This window comes from Phoenix dactylifera, unplaced genomic scaffold, assembly GCF_009389715.1.
Source record: "Phoenix dactylifera cultivar Barhee BC4 unplaced genomic scaffold, palm_55x_up_171113_PBpolish2nd_filt_p 000577F, whole genome shotgun sequence".
In the NCBI taxonomy this organism is placed as follows: domain Eukaryota; kingdom Viridiplantae; phylum Streptophyta; class Magnoliopsida; order Arecales; family Arecaceae; genus Phoenix; species Phoenix dactylifera.
Window position 1 is genome coordinate 152,405 of NW_024067979.1, and position 18,944 is coordinate 171,348.

Genomic DNA, 18,944 nt, shown 5'->3' on the forward strand with positions numbered 1-18,944 from the left:
CAGCTTTCTCGGGTGCTCCTTGCGAACTTCTAGGATGTTGTTCGGGTTATCTATCTTGCCTTGGGCTTTCTATTTTTTTACTTTTTTATTTATATCTATTTTTTTGTTCTAAATTATATTGTGAGTATTCGTAAAATGTGTGTTTTATTCTTCATTGGCTATATATTGGATAGGTCTTAAATACTCATATAAGATCAAAAAAATTTAAATAATACTTTTTGACGAGCCATTTTTTTGATGAATTTTTAGATTGTGACAAATAATATCAGAGCAAACCCAGACCATGGCTCATATGGGTTAGGAGACACTGCGACATGGGTCTATTTGAGCTGACCATGAGCAGATCATGATGTTTGAGCTTGGATTTGTGGTTTTTGTAAATAAATTTGAAATATTTGTCTAGTGAGGATGCAAGGACTTAAAAATCGAAAAAGCATGTGAGGATCATATGAGTATATATTTAGTCTCATATCGGCTATATATTGGATAGATTTTGGATACTTATAAAGAGCCATAGAATCTATATATTATCATCTAGCTAGCCTTTTTGGGTGAGGTCCTAGGTTGTTATATATTTTCTCTCTTAATTTTGTACCCCTAAGCTAAAGACATTTTCAACGGGTGGTGAAACGACAAAGTATTTAAGCAAGATATATAGCACACATTTGGTTTGCAACCGTAATCAGAATTAAAATTAAAATCTGAATGAATTAGAATGAGAATCAGAATGGTTATATCCCTCGAAGCTTTTGGTTCGTGACGGAAATCGGAATCAGAATGAAATTTGAATACTAGGAGAGGGTAGGGATTGGATTTTAAAAGACTGAGACATTTCTATTCTTATCTAAAATCGGAATAGGAATGGGACTCTCCCCAACTAAACAGTTAGAAGCCATGCCTTCCCCAAGGTTCCTCCAAACCCACTTGTGTTACACCATGCAACCAGGCTCGGTCCACGGCTCAAGTTGCCAAATTGTGTGCCTATGTCGGGATCCAAAGGACGTGCTAGCTCCTGGTGGCACTTCAACAGCAAGATGATATTGGCGATGGTGAACCCAGTTCCATTTGCAAAGTCCTTTGAGTTGTTCTGCAATGGTGCTTTTCCGTTTGGAGTAGTATGCGACCACTCTCTCGAGTACTGGGAGGAGATACTATCAGAAAACATGCGTATAGTAACACTACAAGAAAATACACTTTCAGCGACCACTTTCGGCGACTAAATGAATAGTGGACGCTGCAAATAAGGCTATTTGTGACCAACATCCTTGTTTGTTACTGAATGATTGTCCTACACCGACTAAATGCATATTTGGTCGTAGAAAATCAAAACCAAGTTGGCAGGGTGGAGGTAAAACGTTTGGCCACTAAAGTTTGGTCGCTGAAAATAAGGCTATTTGCGACCAACATTCTTGTTAGTTACTGAATAATTATCCTACACCAACTAAATGCATATTTGGTCACGGAAAAGCAATACCAAGTTGGCACGAGTCCAATATTTCGCACGGGCGGGGGTAAAACTTTTGGCGACTAAATTTTAATCCTTAAAGGTTCACCTCCAGCGACTAAAAAAAAATTTAGTCCAGAAAAACTTTTACGAATGGCGCCTTTTTTCCATGACCAAACTTTTAACAGTGGAAGGTTTCCGTAAAACCGAACGATGTTGTACTAGCCCCTGTAAGATGCTAATTTCTAAGTTCAAAAAAAAAACTGCTTATTTTCAAATAGTGCCGTTTAACACCTTAATTCACTTAGGCATATCCTCATCTCTTCGGCTGAATCTCGATCCCACAACTTTTCTTCATACTTAAATTCTTTTTTATTTGTATTATTTTAATATAATTTTAAAAGCTCGAGCTCGGTGCTTGACTCCTTGTCAAATAAATATACGAATCGACAGGATACACGGCATGCGGACATGGGAATGGAAATCCGCTTAGAAATATATAGAATTCTTGGACATCCTACGGGCAAAATCTTTTTTTCATTAGCCCACCCGCACGATGGATCGAAAATCCGTTTAGAAATAATTTTGCATACATCCTTGTTAGTTACTGAATGATTGTCCTACACCAACTAAATGCATATTTGATCGCGAAAAATCAAAACCAAATTAGCACAAGTCCAATATTTCGCGCAGGCTGGAGGTAAAATTTTTGGCGACTAATTTTTGGTCCCTAAAGGTTCACCTCCAGTGACTAAAAAAAATTTAGTCCAGAAAAGTATGCATGTAGAGGACGTCATGTGAGAAACCAAACAAACCTTAATTTTCTATTTCTCTATTCGGCTTTAACTCCTTGCCTTCGCCTGTTCGCCGTTCCCCTATCTAGAATCCCAAATCCCTCCCACTCGGTGCTAGCCAAGCCTTCTTCGCTTCCGAGTTCCTGCCCTATATCTGGAGAAGAGGAAGACCCTGTTCGGCTGCGGCGGAGGAACCTCTGGAGAAGACCCTGTTCGGCTGTCTGCGCGCCCACGAGTCTCTTCGGCGTCCCAAGGTATGTCTCCTCCGGAATTTGTTTTAGCATAGGCCGGGAGGGCTTTTGTAAGAGGGTAACGAGGCCGGGCTTGAGGGAGAGGGAGAGGGAGAGGGAGAGGGAGAGGTGGGGGTCGTCGGGGGTTGTCGGAAGATTTGGAGGCGAGGCGGGAGAAGAAGAAACCCAGGAGGGCTTCTCCTCCTTCGCCGCCGCCGCAGCCACCGCGGAGGGCTTCTCCTCCTTCGCCAGGTTCATTTCGGTCAGCGCGGCAGGGAGAGGAGCGAGGAGGCGAAGGGGATTTGGGGCGAGGGCCTTTTCTTGGGCCGGCAGGGAGAGAGAGCGAGGAGGGATTTGGGGACAGTAGTTTTGTTTTGGGTGGAGAGAAAGAGAGGGGAGGGATTTGGTTGGCTTAATACACGTCTGAAGCCACTCTTATCTTTCATCCCTTCACTTTTTTGGTTTTGGTCTTGGTTTACCTTCCCTCACGTTACTTCTGATCCAGCTGGGCCATCGGGAAGAAAGATAGGGGGATTGGAGATGGACTTCTTAGAGGGTGGAGATTCTTTTAATTTTATCCTCTTTGTTTCTTCTCCTTTCTGTTTGGGTTGAATGGTTGTCGTGCTGTGATATAGCTTGGGTATCGAAGGAGAGATGGGAGATGGTGGGATGGGACTTCTTTTAAACTAATTATTTTTTCATGCTTTTATTCAAGGATTATATTAAACTGAAGAGGCTTCTTGTCTATCTTTGTTAGATTCATGCATCTTTGTTGAAATAGTATACTTGACAGCTATCTATTTTCATATCATTTTTTTAACTATTTTATACTTATTAAAATTTATTATTATTATTATAATTAAAAAAAGAAAAGGTCTCATTCACTGAATTTGTCTTAGGCCCCCAAATGTATTGGGTCGCCGGTGATTTTTTGCTGCAACTTTTTTTTGCAGGATACAAAAATAAATTTATAAACTAATCAATCTAACTTGATGAAGTAATTTGTAGGTCAGTCAAAATGGACAAGAATTAGATGACAATAAAAAATAGAATGAAGAGTAAAGAGTATGGAGAAGGGGTGAAAGGAAATGATAAAAAATTTAGGCTCAGCAAATGATATTTGGTGTCCTTGTGTCGAGTGCATAAATGACAAAAAATAAAGCATTCAAGTTGTCAAGATTCATTTGATGTTGAAAAAAGTCTCGCCTTCTTACAAGACTTGGGTGCAACATGGAGAATCTGTTCACGTGCATCAATCTTGTGTTTCAAATGATGCTAACTGTGACAATGGTGGAGGTGTTGAGGATAGAATGGCTGGGGATGGCACCGATGATAGGGATGAATTGTCTAATATGCTGGAAGCTGTTTACATGGGCACTTTCATGAATGACGATATTGACGAATTGCCTAATAACTTGGGGAGGGAGGATGTACAGAAATTTGATAAGTTGTTCGATGATGCTCGACGACCCATTATCCTAGTTGCAAAATTTTTACAGTATTATCATTTGTTATTAAGATGCTTCATATTAAGGTGTACAACCAGTGGAGTAACTCCTCTTTTGACATGAACATGAAGGTATACAAGGAAATTCTACTGGAGTGTGATAAATCTGCTCCATGGACCCTTTATGAAGTCAAGAAATTTTTACGAGATTTAGGTTTGAGATATGTGCTAATTCAAGCATGCAAATATGATTGCGCTCTTTTTTGGAAGGAGAATGCGAACCTGGAGAAATGCCCTATATGTGATGAGCCTAGATATAAACTGAATGATAGTAATGGTAAGAAGATTCCTCATAAAATTTTATGGTACTTTTTCCTGACACCGAGATTGAAGCGCTTATTTTTGTCCCCAAAAATAGCTGTTGATATGAGATGGCACAAGGAGAAGCGAGTGGATGACAAAACATCAAGACATCCGGCTGATGGGGAGGAATGGAGGAACTTTGATCGGCAACATCCTGAGTTTTTCAAGGATCCGCGGAATGTGAGGTTAGGGCTAGCCACCAATGGTTTCAATCCTTTTGAAAATATGAGCACATTGTACGGTATGTGGCCCGTTATCGTGATGCCTTATAATCTCCCACCTTGGAAGTGTATGAAAGAGCAATTTTGTATGCTGTCATTGCTTATTCCCGAAAAATGGCTCCCGATAAAGAAATAGATGTTTACTTGAGGCTATTAATTGATGAGTTGAAAGAGCCTTGGAAGGATGGCGTGCAAACTTATGATGCCTCTAGTAGAAGTACCTTTAGAATGCGTGCTGCTCTCATGTGGACCATTAATGACTTTCCTGCATATGGTAACATGTCTGGATGGCCAACAAAAGGTTACTTGGCTTGTCCCATTTGTAACGAAGATGCTACATCAAAATGTTTGAGGAGTAAGATTGGCTATATGGGTGCGAGGCGTTTCTTGCCTGAGAACCACATATGGCAAAAGAACAAGCTCTTTAATGGTAAAAGTGAGGACATGTCAAGGCCACGAGAGTTCACAGGAGAAGAGATCTTGGAGCAAATTAATTCAGGGACATACAAGCTGTTGGGCAAGCATCCAAGCATTAATAAGAAAAGAAAAAGGGGAGAAGATGATGACACGATTTGGGCCAAGAAAAGTATTTTGTTTGATCTCCCTTATTGGAAAATACTCAAGCTGCGTCACAACTTGGATGTCATGTACATAGAAAAGAAACATTGCAGAAAATATTGTTGGGACAACTCGAGAGTATGTTTTTTTAAATTGCTTATTAAGGTTCAGCTATTGTATATTTAGTTGTTTTAGTCTTATATGTTACTTATACGTTACGGAATGTCGAATAGGGAAAACAAGAACTACATACAAGGTGAGAGTGAAGTTGACATCACAAGCAGACAACGTAAAGAATTTTCCAAGTGGTTCAAAGATTACGTAAGCAAAATTAATTAACATGTAGGCACCTTGAGTTATCCTTGTATTTGAAAGTGAAGTAACATATTATGTCACTTTTTTGTTATAGATGACTCAACTTCGAAACCAGCGATCACCGGAAGCTACTGATGAATTATGGTCATTGGCCAATGATCCTTCTCCGATAGTCAACATATATTCAGGGTGCTTTTGTAACGGTGTCCGATTCCATACCATCGAACGTGACAACCGCCGTAAAAGCCAGAATAGTGGGTTAGTTGTTGAAGGGGACCACGAAGGGCAACCGATTGACTTCTACGATTACTTGTGCAAAGTTTGGGAATTAACATATATGTTCGGACAACAAGTCGTTTTGTTTCATTGCGAATGGTTCGATACTAGAAGTAAAAAAACTTTCTGCATTGATGCACATTGCACTAGCATTGATACAAGAAGTGAACTTGTGCCGAGGCACCCTTTAGCAAATGCCGAGGCACCCCTTAGCAGATGCTGAACTTGTGCCCGTGATGGCTGCCCAACCTACTCTGCTCCCCACCTTTTCTACCGAGCAAATCCACGAGCTTACAAGTCCACCTATTATTGCTAACAGCGTGGGTGAGAAAACTCATCTTTCTGAATTTTGTTATTGCTAAGATACTCTTGGTAAAATGATGGCATTTCAGTGGTTTTGTGTTTTTTTTTGCATTCTCTTTGTCTATCACTAGCAGGTTTGTCTTATGGCCTAAAGTATTTAAGTATTTTAGCAGGTTCATTATCAAAGCGCATGCGGGGTAAGACAGTTGGGAAAGAAATTGATAAGCTCATTGCCCAGAATGGCGGAGAAAAGCTTTCTGTTCTAGTACTTGATGAGTGGAATGCTTTATGTGGTATTAATGCCCCAAAGGTAGCCAATCTGTTAGGGGTGTTCTGTTAGGGGTGTATATTAGGAGAATGTGTCCAATTAAGGGCATACCGACGTGGCGGCATGTAGACGAGGCTACTCAATCTGCTATCATACAATCTGTCCTTGTAATTATTTATTGCACAATATTTTTTTAGGTACTTGTACTAGTTGCATTGATCATACTACATAATGATTTTACTTATGTTTTTAGGACAAGTTCAAAATCTCGGATGATTATCATGGCAATCTAGTAGCTCAGCAATCTATACACAGAAAATGCTACAATATTCACAGAAATTAGAGGCACAATATAAAATTGCATTACAAGCATCTTAAGAACGTCTTACATGTGAACCCTTATAGTCATCCATACGAACATGTGACTCAAGAGGATTGTGGCACCACTTAATTGACGATGTGTGGAAAAGCAAAGAACACAAGGTAACTTACATATTTAGTGCTTCAGAGTTTATAAGTAAAATATTTGATCATAATGTTTTCTTTAGATTTTTAATTTTTATTTTTTTGAAGGTGAGATCAAAAGATGGCAAAAAGAATAGGAAAAAGCTTGAGTACAATCGTTGTTCAGGATCTCGATCATTTGTTGCAACAATGACTATACCGGTAATATATTTTTGAGTATGTACCGGCTATATTTTTAGTGAACTGCCTGTGAAACAGTCTATGGGATAATTTTGGCTATTGTAAAATAGACAATTTGCTGCAAGTAGATTTTTTATTCTAGTTTGCTGCAAGTATATTTTTAGAATCCTTTTATGCAAGTAGATCTGACAGTTATTCTAGTTTTCTTATTATGTAGTGGCTATATGCTAATCTAAATTACACTTTGCAGCCGGAGTTTAATGGTTGTGAAAATCTTGAATTTTCAGAATTCTATAAGAAAACTCATACCAAGAAGAACAAAGAGTGGATTGATCCTATTTGCGCCGTGAAACATGTAGGTATCTAAAATCTCAATAATCATTTAAATCAGTTTCTGCTTTTGCAAGATTATATACATTTAATTCTGTTGTTACCTTTGTATTGACAATCAAAGATGTTGAGCTTGCGAGAAGAATCTTCCCAATCCAGTGTGCAATTAACATCAGAGGAGATGTCTAGGCAGGCACTTGGAAAAAGGAAGAGATACATTCTTGGATTTGGGGTTGGGCCGAAGCCCTCTTCATCTTCTTCCACACCTAGTCGTGTGTCACAAGTCCATGTTAGGGAGTTGCAGAAACTTAAAGCTAAGATAGAGGAGATGAAGATGGAGCATAAGGAGCTGCGGAGGCAATTGGAGCAAGAGAGGAGAGAGCGTGAGGAGGAAAGAAAAGAGCGAGAGGAAGAACAAAAGCAAATTGCACATCTTACAATTTTGGTGACAGAGTTCTTAAAGAAAAAGACTCAAACGCACAAGTTATCTATCCATCATGATGGGGCCATATATTCAACTGGTAGTACAAATACTCGTTGGTATATATTCTCATTTATATTACGTAGGTTATTTAGAGATTTTGACCAAATTAAGCGAAATATCATTGTGAACTTATACTTGAATTTTAGTTTATTATTTTTCACATGTGGTTATTGATTGTGTATTCTTTTTTGCTTTCTCAAATACATGGTGGAGTTATGAGCATGTGAAATCTAGTTTTTTGGTACATGAATAGCTTTTGTTCAGATGATCATGGTGGAGTTGTCTACAAGCAGAATTCAGTTTTTGGTATAAGAATATTTTTGTCTACATGATGGTTGTTTGGATGAATAGCAAGATCAGATATTTTGGGATTTTTAATTTACATTTTGATGTATTTGGTGATGATTATCACCTTAACATATGGTATGGATGAAACATTGTGATGTATGGTTAATAGGTATACTTGACTTTAGACTTATAGATGATGATATTTATAATGAATGATTATAGATTCTCCAATATTGCGTATACTTCTATTTGGATGAGCAAATGTATTGTGTAATATGGATATTGGATAGGCTGTGTTGGTTGTACAGGATTTGGAACGAACCCAAAAATAAATATTAAGCTTATAATTTGAATTGTTAATTAAATACAGGTTAATACTTTCTGCCACCAAAAAATGTTTGTTGCCAATGCATTCTAATACATTCTGCGACAATACTATTGGTGGAGAAAGATAGACATTCAGTGACCATTTTTTGGTAGCGGAAGACACATTCCACGACCAACTATTTGGTCGACGTTTAAATTAGTGATAACAGATTTGGTCGCTGAAAATTTTCTTCGGCAACCAAACGTTGGTCGTTGTTGGTGTACCTTAGGTGACCACACAATATTGGTCGCCAAAACCTTTCAGTGACTAAGGTTCAGCGACGAAGAGTATGCTAGTCGTGAAAAGGTTTCGGCGACCAAATATGGTTATTCGGTGACTAGAATCTTAGTCGCTGAATATGTATTTTCTTGTAGTATGACAGACCGTTATCAGTCACTATTTGTGACGGATTAGTGATAGACAAAAATTTGATTACCATGGTGTGAACTTAGTGACAGATTAATGACAGACCGGTCACAGAATATACGGGTAAGATGGGCGCCAAAACTTCGCGACCACCGTAGTGACGGGGTATCTGTTACAAAACTGGTAACCGAAATTGCAACGAGACAGTGACAAATTCAGTCGTTACAAATATCATAACCTAAGTGTTTATAAATTTTTAAATATTATTTTTGGCAGTGACGGGTTATTGACAGAAATTTCCGTCACCAAATTTAATTTTTAATTTCAAAAATATTAAAAATATTATTTTTGAGTAATTATAAATTTTAAAAAAAAGAGGAAAATTCAAAATGAAACTAAGTGTGCCCGCCGTCCTGCCCAAATCCCTTCGATAGCCCAAATCCCAATCGCTCTCCAAAAAATCCAAATCCCTTCTTCTCATTCCCAAACCCACTTGCGTTACACCATGCTACCAGGCTCGGTACTCCACGGCTCAAGTTGCCAAATTGTGTGCCTCTATCGGGATCCAAAGGACGTGCTAGCTCCTGCTGGCACTTCAACAACAAGTTCATATTGGCGATGGCGAACCCGGTTCCATTTGCAAAGGTCTTTGAGTTGTTCTGCAAAGGTGCTTTTCTGTTTGGAGCGGTATGCGACCACGCTCTCGAGTACTAGGAGGAGAGCTTGAGGAGGCCTGAGAAGGTGTTGTTCTTGAAGTATGAGGATATGATGGAAAAGCCAGCGGCGAACGTGAAGAGGTTGGTGGAGTTCTTAATTGGGGTGTCCCTTCTCCCCCGAGGAAGAGAATGAAGGGGTGGTGGAGGAAATTATAAGGTCCTGTAGCTGAGCAAACAGGAGGCGACGAAGGCTGAATTAGGCTAGAATCACCTTACTGTGACCCCTCAAACATTTGCAACATTCTTCAGAAAAGAAGAGGTGGGAGTTTGAAGGAATCATATGATCAGTTTGGAGATGGCTCGAAAGTTGGACCATCTCATAGAGCAAAAGCTAAAGGGATCCGGTTTGACCCTTGGACGTGGGACTGATGGCTGCTGCCACCACCGGTCGTATACCCTGCTCATAACATACAATTGCAATCTGTGATGTATCTCAAGCGATTCATCTTTGGGAACTGTTTGCATGCTTAATCTTATATACATTATGTTTCATAATTGCAGTTTTATAATTCTTTGTTGTTTGATATTGAGGTTTCCTGCTTTTTCACTGTGGATGTATTTGGATGTACTCTGACACGGCATTGTATAATGTCTTGTATTCTTTGAAATTACAAAGTAACATTTTGGATTAGTTGGTTTCCGATAGTAATAGAAGATTTTACAAAATCTTTCATATGGTGGAATTAGAAAATCTCACTTAAAGTTAAAATTTATATCTCTTATTTTCTCTTGCAATTTTTTTTTTGAGCTTCCTCCTTCTAGCAATAAAAAAAAAATCAATTCTTTTATAATATTTTAAAACTTTTGAATTAAGGAGTAGACAAAATAATAATTATAAAATTTGTAATGTTTAAATATTATCTAAATCTTTTGGGTTTTTTTTGGCTGCTCGTCCTGCGGCTCATCATGACTTGTGAAGATAAGCAAAAGAATGTTTTACTTTTCTAGTTTATTAGGCTTTTCCCATTAAATATATTTTCGGAAGGGTAAAATATTATTGTAACAGGTAGGCTTTACCAAACCCAACTTGCAATATTTTTTTTTCTCCAATCCAAATTTTTTTAGTCGTCTATCGAAATAACGTGTGATATTGGAACTTTGCATTTCATTCATTTTAGAAGGATTGATGGCACTCTATCGCTGTTCTGTCATCTCTGATCTCTCTCTCTCTATATATATAATAACCACCAGTTGATTCGTGCGCGAAGTTCAACAAGGACATGCCACCTTTCGAAAAAACAAACAAAAAATGTTACATATAATGATGATGGATGACAACTAAAGTAGTACCATTATATATTTCGTTTTCCGCCTTCTTTTTTTTATCCTTAAGTCTGACATGTTTCTTCTGCTCTCGTTACAAAGAGGTCAAATCCATTATCTGAATGAATTCAGCATGTATGGACCCGTTCAACTGGTTCCGATATGACCCTCGGAAATAGAAGGCATTTCGAATTGGATATTTTTTTAATTATTTCTGTTTCAATATGCAATTCTAGTAGAATTCCAAAATAATTTTTGTATCTGTTCAAATGTAGATATGAAGCTACAAAATTTTGCGGAATATGGATCCAATATCCACATTAGACTTACGCGTGGTATATGGTTTATCAGTCTTGGTATCATATTTATTAATCCGTGAAGCGGGTCACCACCAATAATAACCAGGCATAGGGCTCGGCTCTACAAGTCCAGGAGGAGCCCCGCTTCCCGCGGTTACCTGCGACAGTATAGAGTACCTTCCAGGGCTACCAAGCCTCCATTTCCCGTGAGCTCGGTCATGGCCACGCCTTCTTCCGTAACTCCCAATAGCGGATTTGCCTTAGCGCCCGAGGAAGCAAAGCGAGAGGATGCTCCAAAACCTCCGAAAGAGTTCGATGATCTCATCTCAACCCTGCCTCTAAACCAAGACTGGATACCCATCCGCCTCCGGAAATACCAAGACTTCTGGATCCCCGAGCACTCTCTTCCAGACGTCATGGCCATGCAACAAAACTTCCAGGCTCGCCCCGACGACCTCTTCGTGCTGAGCTACCCCAAGTCCGGCACTACCTGGCTCAAAGCGCTAGCCTTTGCCATCATGACCCGAACCCGCTACTCCATGGCTGACCACCCTCTCCTCCGCTCCACCCCCCACGACTGCGTGGTCTTCATCGAGAGATTCTTCTCCGGCGGCAGGCCGTCCAAATTAGAGGCCATGCCTTCCCCAAGGATGCTTAGCAGCCACTTGCCATACCCTCTGCTACCGGATTCCATGAAAGGAGCCGGCGGCCGATTCTTGTACGTTTGCCGGGAACCCAAGGACGTGTTCGTCTCCCGGTGGCACTTCAACGACAAGATGAGGCCCGACTCCGTGGAGCCGATTCCATTCGGCAAAGCTTTCAACTTGTATTGCGATGGCGTCAGCCCCTACGGATCGATATGGGAGCACGCTCGCGGTTACTGGGAGGAGAGCTTGAGGAGGCCTGAGAAGGTGCTTTTCCTCAAGTACGAGGAGATGCTGGAGGAGCCGGCGGGGAGTGCGAAGAAGCTGGCGGAGTTCATGGGGTGCCCTTTCTCGCCGGAGGAAGAGAAGGAAGGGGTGGTCGAGGAGATTACAAGGCTCTGTAGTTTTGATAGTCTGAGCAAACTGGCCCGGTGCATGCCGCACAAGTTCAACACGAAGCTGCCGCTGCAGACTACTTCATTCTTTAGGAAAGGAGAGGCAGGGGACTGGAGGAACCACATGAGCGAGGAGATGGCTCGGAGGTTGGACGCGGTAACCACGCAGAAGCTAGAGGGATCTGGTCTGTTCTTCGGGATTAGTGCGGGCGTGGAAGCTAATGGAATGTGATTTGCATTTTGATGTGTTTTACCTCTTCTAGTCTTGGTTGGAATTGTCCCCCCCATAATCACTTCATCTTGGAGTGCTTGGGTTAATAATTTTCTGGGTTAATCTCAATGTATTGCTGCCTTTTGCAATACTTAAATTTAATACTATGATCTGCTATCAAGTGCTTGGTGTGATACTCAAGATTTTGGCTGAAAAGTTAGATATGTCCTCCTCCATTCTCCCCGGGTCTTCTATTTTTTTCCTTACTTTTTTTTATTTATTTCGATTTTTTTGTTCTAAATCATTTTGTAAGTATTCGTAAGTATGTGTATTTTATTCTACATTAGCTATGTATTGGATAGATTTTAGATACTTATATAAGAGCAAATAATCCAAATAATATCTTTTGACTGGCCATTTTTGATGAGTTTCAAAATTATGACAAATGATATCAGAGCAAATCTGTACCATGGCCCATATAGGTCTATTTGAGCCGACAATGAATAGATCGTAGTGTCTGTGCTTAGATTTCTGGTTTTCGTAAATGAATTTGAATTCTTTGCCTGACGAAGATCCTAGGACTTAAACAGAAAAGTATTTGAGGATCATATGAATGTGCATTTGGTCTCATATCAGCTATATATTTGGTAGATCTTGGGCACTTATAAAAGGCCATGAAATCTACATATTACTATCTAGCTAGCCTTTTTGGATGAGGTTTAGTTTGTTATATATTTTCTGTCTTAATTTTGTACCCCTAAGCTAAAGACATTTTTAGCATGTGGGGAAAAGAGAGTATTTAAGCAAGATATATAGGACATATTTGGTTTGCAACCGTAATCAGATTAGAAACAAAATCTGAATGGATTGGAATGAGAATCGGAATGGCTATATCTCTCGGAGCTTTTTGTTCGTGACTGGATTCGGAATCGGAATGAGATTTGAATACTAGAAGCGGATAGGGATTGCGTTTTAAGGGATTGAAACATTTCCATTTTTCTCTAAAATCGAAATAGGATGGGACTCTCCCCAACCAAGCAGGTGGAGTGGGGGTGGCTCTTTTTCATTTCTATCTTACAGTTCAACTTCTTTTAAGTAAACATGTTCTTAAGTCAATATGCTGCTTTTATTTTTTATTTTTTGAATAATCTAGGTAGTAACTCAATGGCCATACTCTTCTACTCATGATCAAGATCATGGCATGCATCCTCAAAATTCTCAGCAATAGATGATTACTCTTGCATTAGCTTTCTGGTCAATGTGGCCTTGTTAGTAAAACTACATGGGTTGGCACACCTTCGCTAATAGCTTGTAGAAGTTTCAGAGTTTAAATTGTGAATATTGTTGAAAAAATAATAAAGATAAAGATAAAATTAACCAACGTTATCTTGTTTGTCTTGTTTGAGACGACAAGTTCTAGTTGGTTTTACGTGATGCAAGTTTCGCTGTACATGGACGTTTCGATTACCACAATGATTTCTTCAGATTTGATAGAGAAATCCCTACGGGGATAATATATAATTTCTATGGTGGAAATTTGGACATAAATTTGCTTCTTTGGCTTGCCAGAAAAAAACATTGCCACTAGTTGTCAGGACTATTTGCATAGTCTCGGAAATATATCATTCCAATTTTCAAAAAGACTAAATTATATTTTGTTAATCAAATTTAGCAGTTTTGAAAATATAATTATTAAACAAATTAAGATGGCAAGGACAACAAACAAATTAAGAACGACTCTTTGCGGATCCAATCGGAGCATGATATATACAAAGAAGTGTATACCAGTGCACACAGATATAGGCCAAAACTAGCGCACATATAGCTGGAACCGCCAAGAAACAAGAGACCATTATTTCTATCTAGAAAACTTTAATGCAAAAAAATTCCTTGGGATCGTGTCCACTAGATCAACCTTCAAATACCTTCAGGTAATAAGATTAATAAGTTATTCATGGTAAACCAACATCAAAACATCAAGAAAACATCTTTTTCGGGGTAAAGTTCCCGTTAGGCTATATCTAGAGTTTACCAAATAGGGGTAGTAGATCGGATCAGATATGAATTAGGTCAGATATATAATAAATCAAAAATTTGTCAACTCGAGTTCGATCCATTTATTAAATAGGTTAAAAATTTATATTCGAACTTGATCTTTTTGTTTAATAGGTAATTCAGCCTAATTTATAACAGGTTGAAAAAAACTAAACGGATTGTTTGGTTAATTATTATCGCTTCTACCACCAAATATCAGGAAACAACACCTTCCGAGATGCATGTTAATTTCCTCACAGAACCCGATACATTCAACATATAAGAGATTGAGTGGACTCGCCCATATAGGGTTCTCAAAACCCTTCTAGAGTGCTGATTTGGGGATGTCGAACAACTACAAACTAAAATTTGAGGATGGACCTTCTCAATTCCAGATCATACCGGCTTTTTTTTTAAAAAAAAACCTTTGTCTTCAAAAATGTCACCACCTAAAGCAATGGGGCGTTAAGTGTTTCCTTCTCCAAAGTCTCCCACGAGAAGTAGCTTTCTTGTAAGAGAAAAACGCTTCTTTTCCAGAGCTCCCAATCTCAACCAGCCCAACTCTCGTCTTTCTATAAGAAAGACGCCAAATAATGGAGTAGGCTTTAGTTGGCGGCCTTCTCCATACCATGTAACTAGCCCAAAGTATGAATGGCCTCTTCGTTTCATCAGGAGGGGCACCCCAACAACATCCATCTTCAACTTCAAGCTGGGAGGTAAACACTACTGTACGGACCCATTTTATTTTACTTTTGTGGTACAAACTTGATGTGGGGTCGGAACCCCGACACCAGCCCACACACCGGCCGAGCAGGGAAAGCATCTGCGTCCCTCCCGAGGTATTGTCCGCTCTGGGATTGCCGCTTCGGGTCTGCGGGAGATCGCCCAGGGAGGTCGCCCAGGGTCGGAGCCCAATGACAGTCCCAATGACAGTCCCGAGCCCTGACGGCGCGGGGGGCCGCGGAGGTTACCCCCTACCCTCACGGTTTTGTCCTATAAAAGGCGCCTCGTGAGGAAAGGTTTTAGGCCTCCTCATTATAAGGCACAGACCTTTCCGCTGATTAGCCGATGTGGGACTAAACTGGAAACCCCATCCCACAACAAAACTTAATCTTGGAGTTTGTCCTTGAGGCAGTACTCGGCAGGTGGTAACAACATGGAATAAGGCCTTTATTCCAATGTCATACCATCAAACACGATTCTTTAGCTCGAAAAATAGTCTTACATCTTGAATAGGGATAAGTAAGGGGGGATATAATTCTATTTCATCAAACAAGTCCTATCATCTACACCTCTCTGGATAACGATGCAAGATGACACACAAGCCAAAAATATGACGAATATGTCTAGAGTCCTGCCTTGCCTCGTCAGGCTGGAGGAGATCAATAACCCACAAGCCATCCGTAGTCTCGACATTGACCATGGTCGGCCAAAGCCCCACCAGGAAGGTATCCACCCAAGGGTCCTGCATAACATCGACACTGTGCCTATCTCTAATAAGCCATCTCGTGTTCGCCTGGACAGTGAGAACATATATACCTATAAATCTCCCTCCACATAAAGGGGCATCTTCAACCACTTTGAAAAGCCCTATCGATGGTTCTCTGGGCATACCAGGCTATCATCATTTGACTCCACGGGTATTAAGACTCGAGGACCAGTCTGGCAGCATGCCTGGTGACTAGTGCTTCTCTCCTCGTAGGCACCCAACCCCCATCCTGAATCAGCTGGCAAACGATACCTCGAGCTAGCAGATGCACTGCATATCCGCCACCGTATGAGCCCCACAAAAGGCTATGAAACATCTACTAAATCCTCACCAGCATCGCCTTCTGGACAATCATATTGTACATAAGGTGGACATGCATAGAGCTGAAGACCGACCTCACAAGAGTCAGCCTATCCATCATAGATAGTGACGCTGCTCTCCAACCTTCCGGCTGCTCTTGGATGCGCTCCACCATACCTAAGCACTCCATCGTCCGCTGTCTCCACTCAGTGATGAGGATGCCCAGGTAAACCTAAGGCCCCTCCAGCTCTCTTATGCCCAGAAGCTCTCTGATAGTCTGCTTCATCCGCATCTTGGTCTTCAGACTAAAGCAAATGGTTGACTTGAGGAAGTTCACCTTCTTACACAAAGCCTCGCAATAATCCTCTAGGATGCGTCTGAGAGCCATGCCGTCCCTCATCTTTACCCTATCTAGGAGGAGGCAGTCATCTGCAAAGAGAAGCTAGGAGATCGGTCTAGCCCTCGAGGTTGGCATGTAGGCGTCAATAGCCGATCCCGACATGCAGTCTGCAGAGATTGAGATAAAACATTAGCACAAATGATGAACAGATAAGAGGACAAGAGGCATTTTGCCGCAACCAGATCATCGAGTGGAAGAAAGGCGAAGGTGTCTCATTGATGAAGATAGAATCCATATTTTACGTAGGAAAAAGAATAGCAAGGGCTCCTCTAACCCTACAATCAAAAGCTGCCACGTACCCAAATTGCATGATTTTTCTCAAACATCAACTTCAGAAATCTGCTGCCATGGCATGGTTGGCGAGCATGCTGGTTGTGGCTATATAAGAGACCAAGGTAAGAAACCTCTCTTGCCACTGTCGGGATCCAAAGGACGTGCTGTCTCCTGGTGGAACTTCAATTAACAAGATGATATCGGCGACGGCGAACCCGGTTCCATTTGCAAAGGCCTTTGAGTTGTTCCGCGTCGGTGCTTTTCCGTTTGGAGCAGCATGGGACCACGCCCTCGAGTAATGGGAGGAGACCTTGAGGAGGCCCGAGGAGGTATTGTTCTTGAAGTCTGAGGATATGATGGAGAAGCCAGCAGGGAACGTGAAGAGGTTGGCGGAGTTCTTGGGTTGACCCTTCTCCCCCGAGGAATAGAATGAACTGAAGGGGTGCTGGAGGAAATTATAAGGTTGTTTAGCTGCCATAAGCTGAGCAAACTAGAGGCGACGAAGGCTCAATTATGCTGGAATCACCTTGCTGTGACCCCTCAAACATTTGCAGCATTCTTCAGGAAAGGAGAGGTGGGGGATTGGAGGAATCATATGATCAGTCCGGAGATGGCTCGAAAGTTGGACCACCTCGTAGAGCATAAGCTAAAGGGATCCGATTTGACTCTTCGACGTGGGACTGATGGCTGTTTCCACCACTGGTCGTATTCCCTGCTCATAGCATACAATTGCAATATGTGATTGTGATGCATCTCAAGTGATTCATCTATGGAATATGTTTGCATGCTTAATCTTATATACATTGTATTTGATATATTCGATTTTTATTATTCTTTGTTGCTTGATACCGAGGTTTCCTGTTTTTTCACTGTGGATGTATTTGGATGTACTTTGAAAAATAAAAATCACGGTATTGTATAATGTCTTAAATTCCTTGAAATTACAAAGTAACATTTTGGATTAGTTGGTTTCCGATAGTAATTGAATATTCTACAAAATCTTTCATATGGTGAAATTAGAAAATCCCACTTAAAGTGAAAATTTCTATCTCTTATTTTCTCTCGCACCTTTTTTTTTTTTTGAGCTTCCTCCTTCTAGTGATAAAAAAGAATAATCTTATTTTTTTTAAAATTCTATAACTTTTTGAATTAAGGAGTAGATAAAATAAATTTTAAAATTTGTAATGTTTAAATATTATCTAAACCTTTTGGGTTTTTTGGCTCCTCGTTCTTCCGCTCTTGACTTGTGGGGTGCAATTGCTTGCGCGATGCATGAAGATAAGCAAAAGAATGATTTACTTTTCTAGTTTAATAGGCTTTTCCAATTAAGCACCTTTTTCAGAAGAGTAGAATATTATTGTAACAAGTAGGCTTCACCGAACCCAACCCTGCAATGTTTTTCTTCCTCTAATCCGAATTTTTTAAGTTGTTTATCAAAATAACGTGTGATATAGGAACTTTGTACATCAATCATTTTGGAATGACCGATGGCACTCTATCTCTGTTCTGTCAAAAAAAAAAAAAATGAAAATAAAATGTTAACAATATGCACCAGATGATTCATGCATGTAGTAAGTTCAACAAAGACATGCTGTCACGGCCCAAGCCCGGAGCGCGGCAGATGCCGCACGCCCGCACGGCGGGCCGTATGGACGTGCAAGACAGTAGAACATATCAAAGAAATTACAGATGCTTAAAATTGACATAATTAATTAAAGTTTTCAAAGCAGTTTTATGATCACTACAAAAGAAGGAAGAACTTCCGACGCTTTTTTTTGTCTCTACCGACGTTTATAAGCGTCGGCGAATTCCCAGCCCACGCTTCGCAAAGCGTGGGTCAAACGTCGGGCAGGTGGGCGTGGGTCCGGTTTTTGCCGACGCTTTCTCTTAGCGTCGGCAAAAACAGGACTTTCCCGACGCTAATGAAAGCGTCGGGAAAATACTCAACGCCGACGCTTATAAGCGTCGGCGTTAGCAACCTGTATTTTTTAAAAAAAATTAAAACAGAAAGAGGGGAACCAGGCCATGGCCGCCATGGACAACGGCGAAACCCTTCCTCGTATAGCCCTGGCAAAATCTTCCGCCATGGACGACGGCATGGGCGACATGGGACATCATGGTATGGCGCCCATGGGCGATATGGGACAAGGCATGGGCGACATGGGACACGGGATGGACGACATGCACATGACTTTCTCCTGGGGCAAGAACGCCTAGATCC

At 40.6% G+C, this 18,944-nt stretch overlaps 2 protein-coding genes across 2 annotated transcripts; both read left to right on the forward strand.

The window, feature by feature from the left end:
- Positions 1 to 6,864: 6,864 nt before the first annotated feature.
- On the forward strand, positions 6,865 to 8,010 carry LOC120106591 (stress response protein NST1-like). The gene is made up of 4 exons (XM_039119560.1): positions 6,865 to 6,885; positions 7,115 to 7,219; positions 7,313 to 7,734; positions 7,932 to 8,010. Exons 1-4 carry the CDS (start codon positions 6,874 to 6,876, stop codon positions 8,008 to 8,010), a joined length of 618 nt encoding a protein of 205 aa, XP_038975488.1. The 5' UTR covers positions 6,865 to 6,873.
- Positions 8,011 to 11,195: 3,185 nt separating this feature from the next.
- Positions 11,196 to 12,248, forward strand: LOC120106592 (flavonol 3-sulfotransferase-like). The gene has a single exon (XM_039119561.1). It carries the CDS (start codon positions 11,196 to 11,198, stop codon positions 12,246 to 12,248), a length of 1,053 nt encoding a protein of 350 aa, XP_038975489.1.
- Positions 12,249 to 18,944: the final 6,696 nt, after the last annotated feature.

What these genes read in the sequence shown, in the direction of transcription:
- LOC120106591 (XM_039119560.1), top strand. An exon ending in CTATTTGCGCCGTGAAACAT is followed by an intron (nt 7,220 to 7,312) that starts GTAGGTATCTAA and finishes TTGTATTGACAA; the next exon opens with TCAAAGATGTTGAGCTTGCG. An exon ending in GGTAGTACAAATACTCGTTG is followed by an intron (nt 7,735 to 7,931) that starts GTATATATTCTC and finishes GTACATGAATAG; the next exon opens with CTTTTGTTCAGATGATCATG.
- LOC120106592 (XM_039119561.1), top strand. Translation starts at nt 11,196, where the DNA reads ATGGCCACGCCTTCTTCCGTAACTCCCAATAGCGGATTTGCCTTAGCG.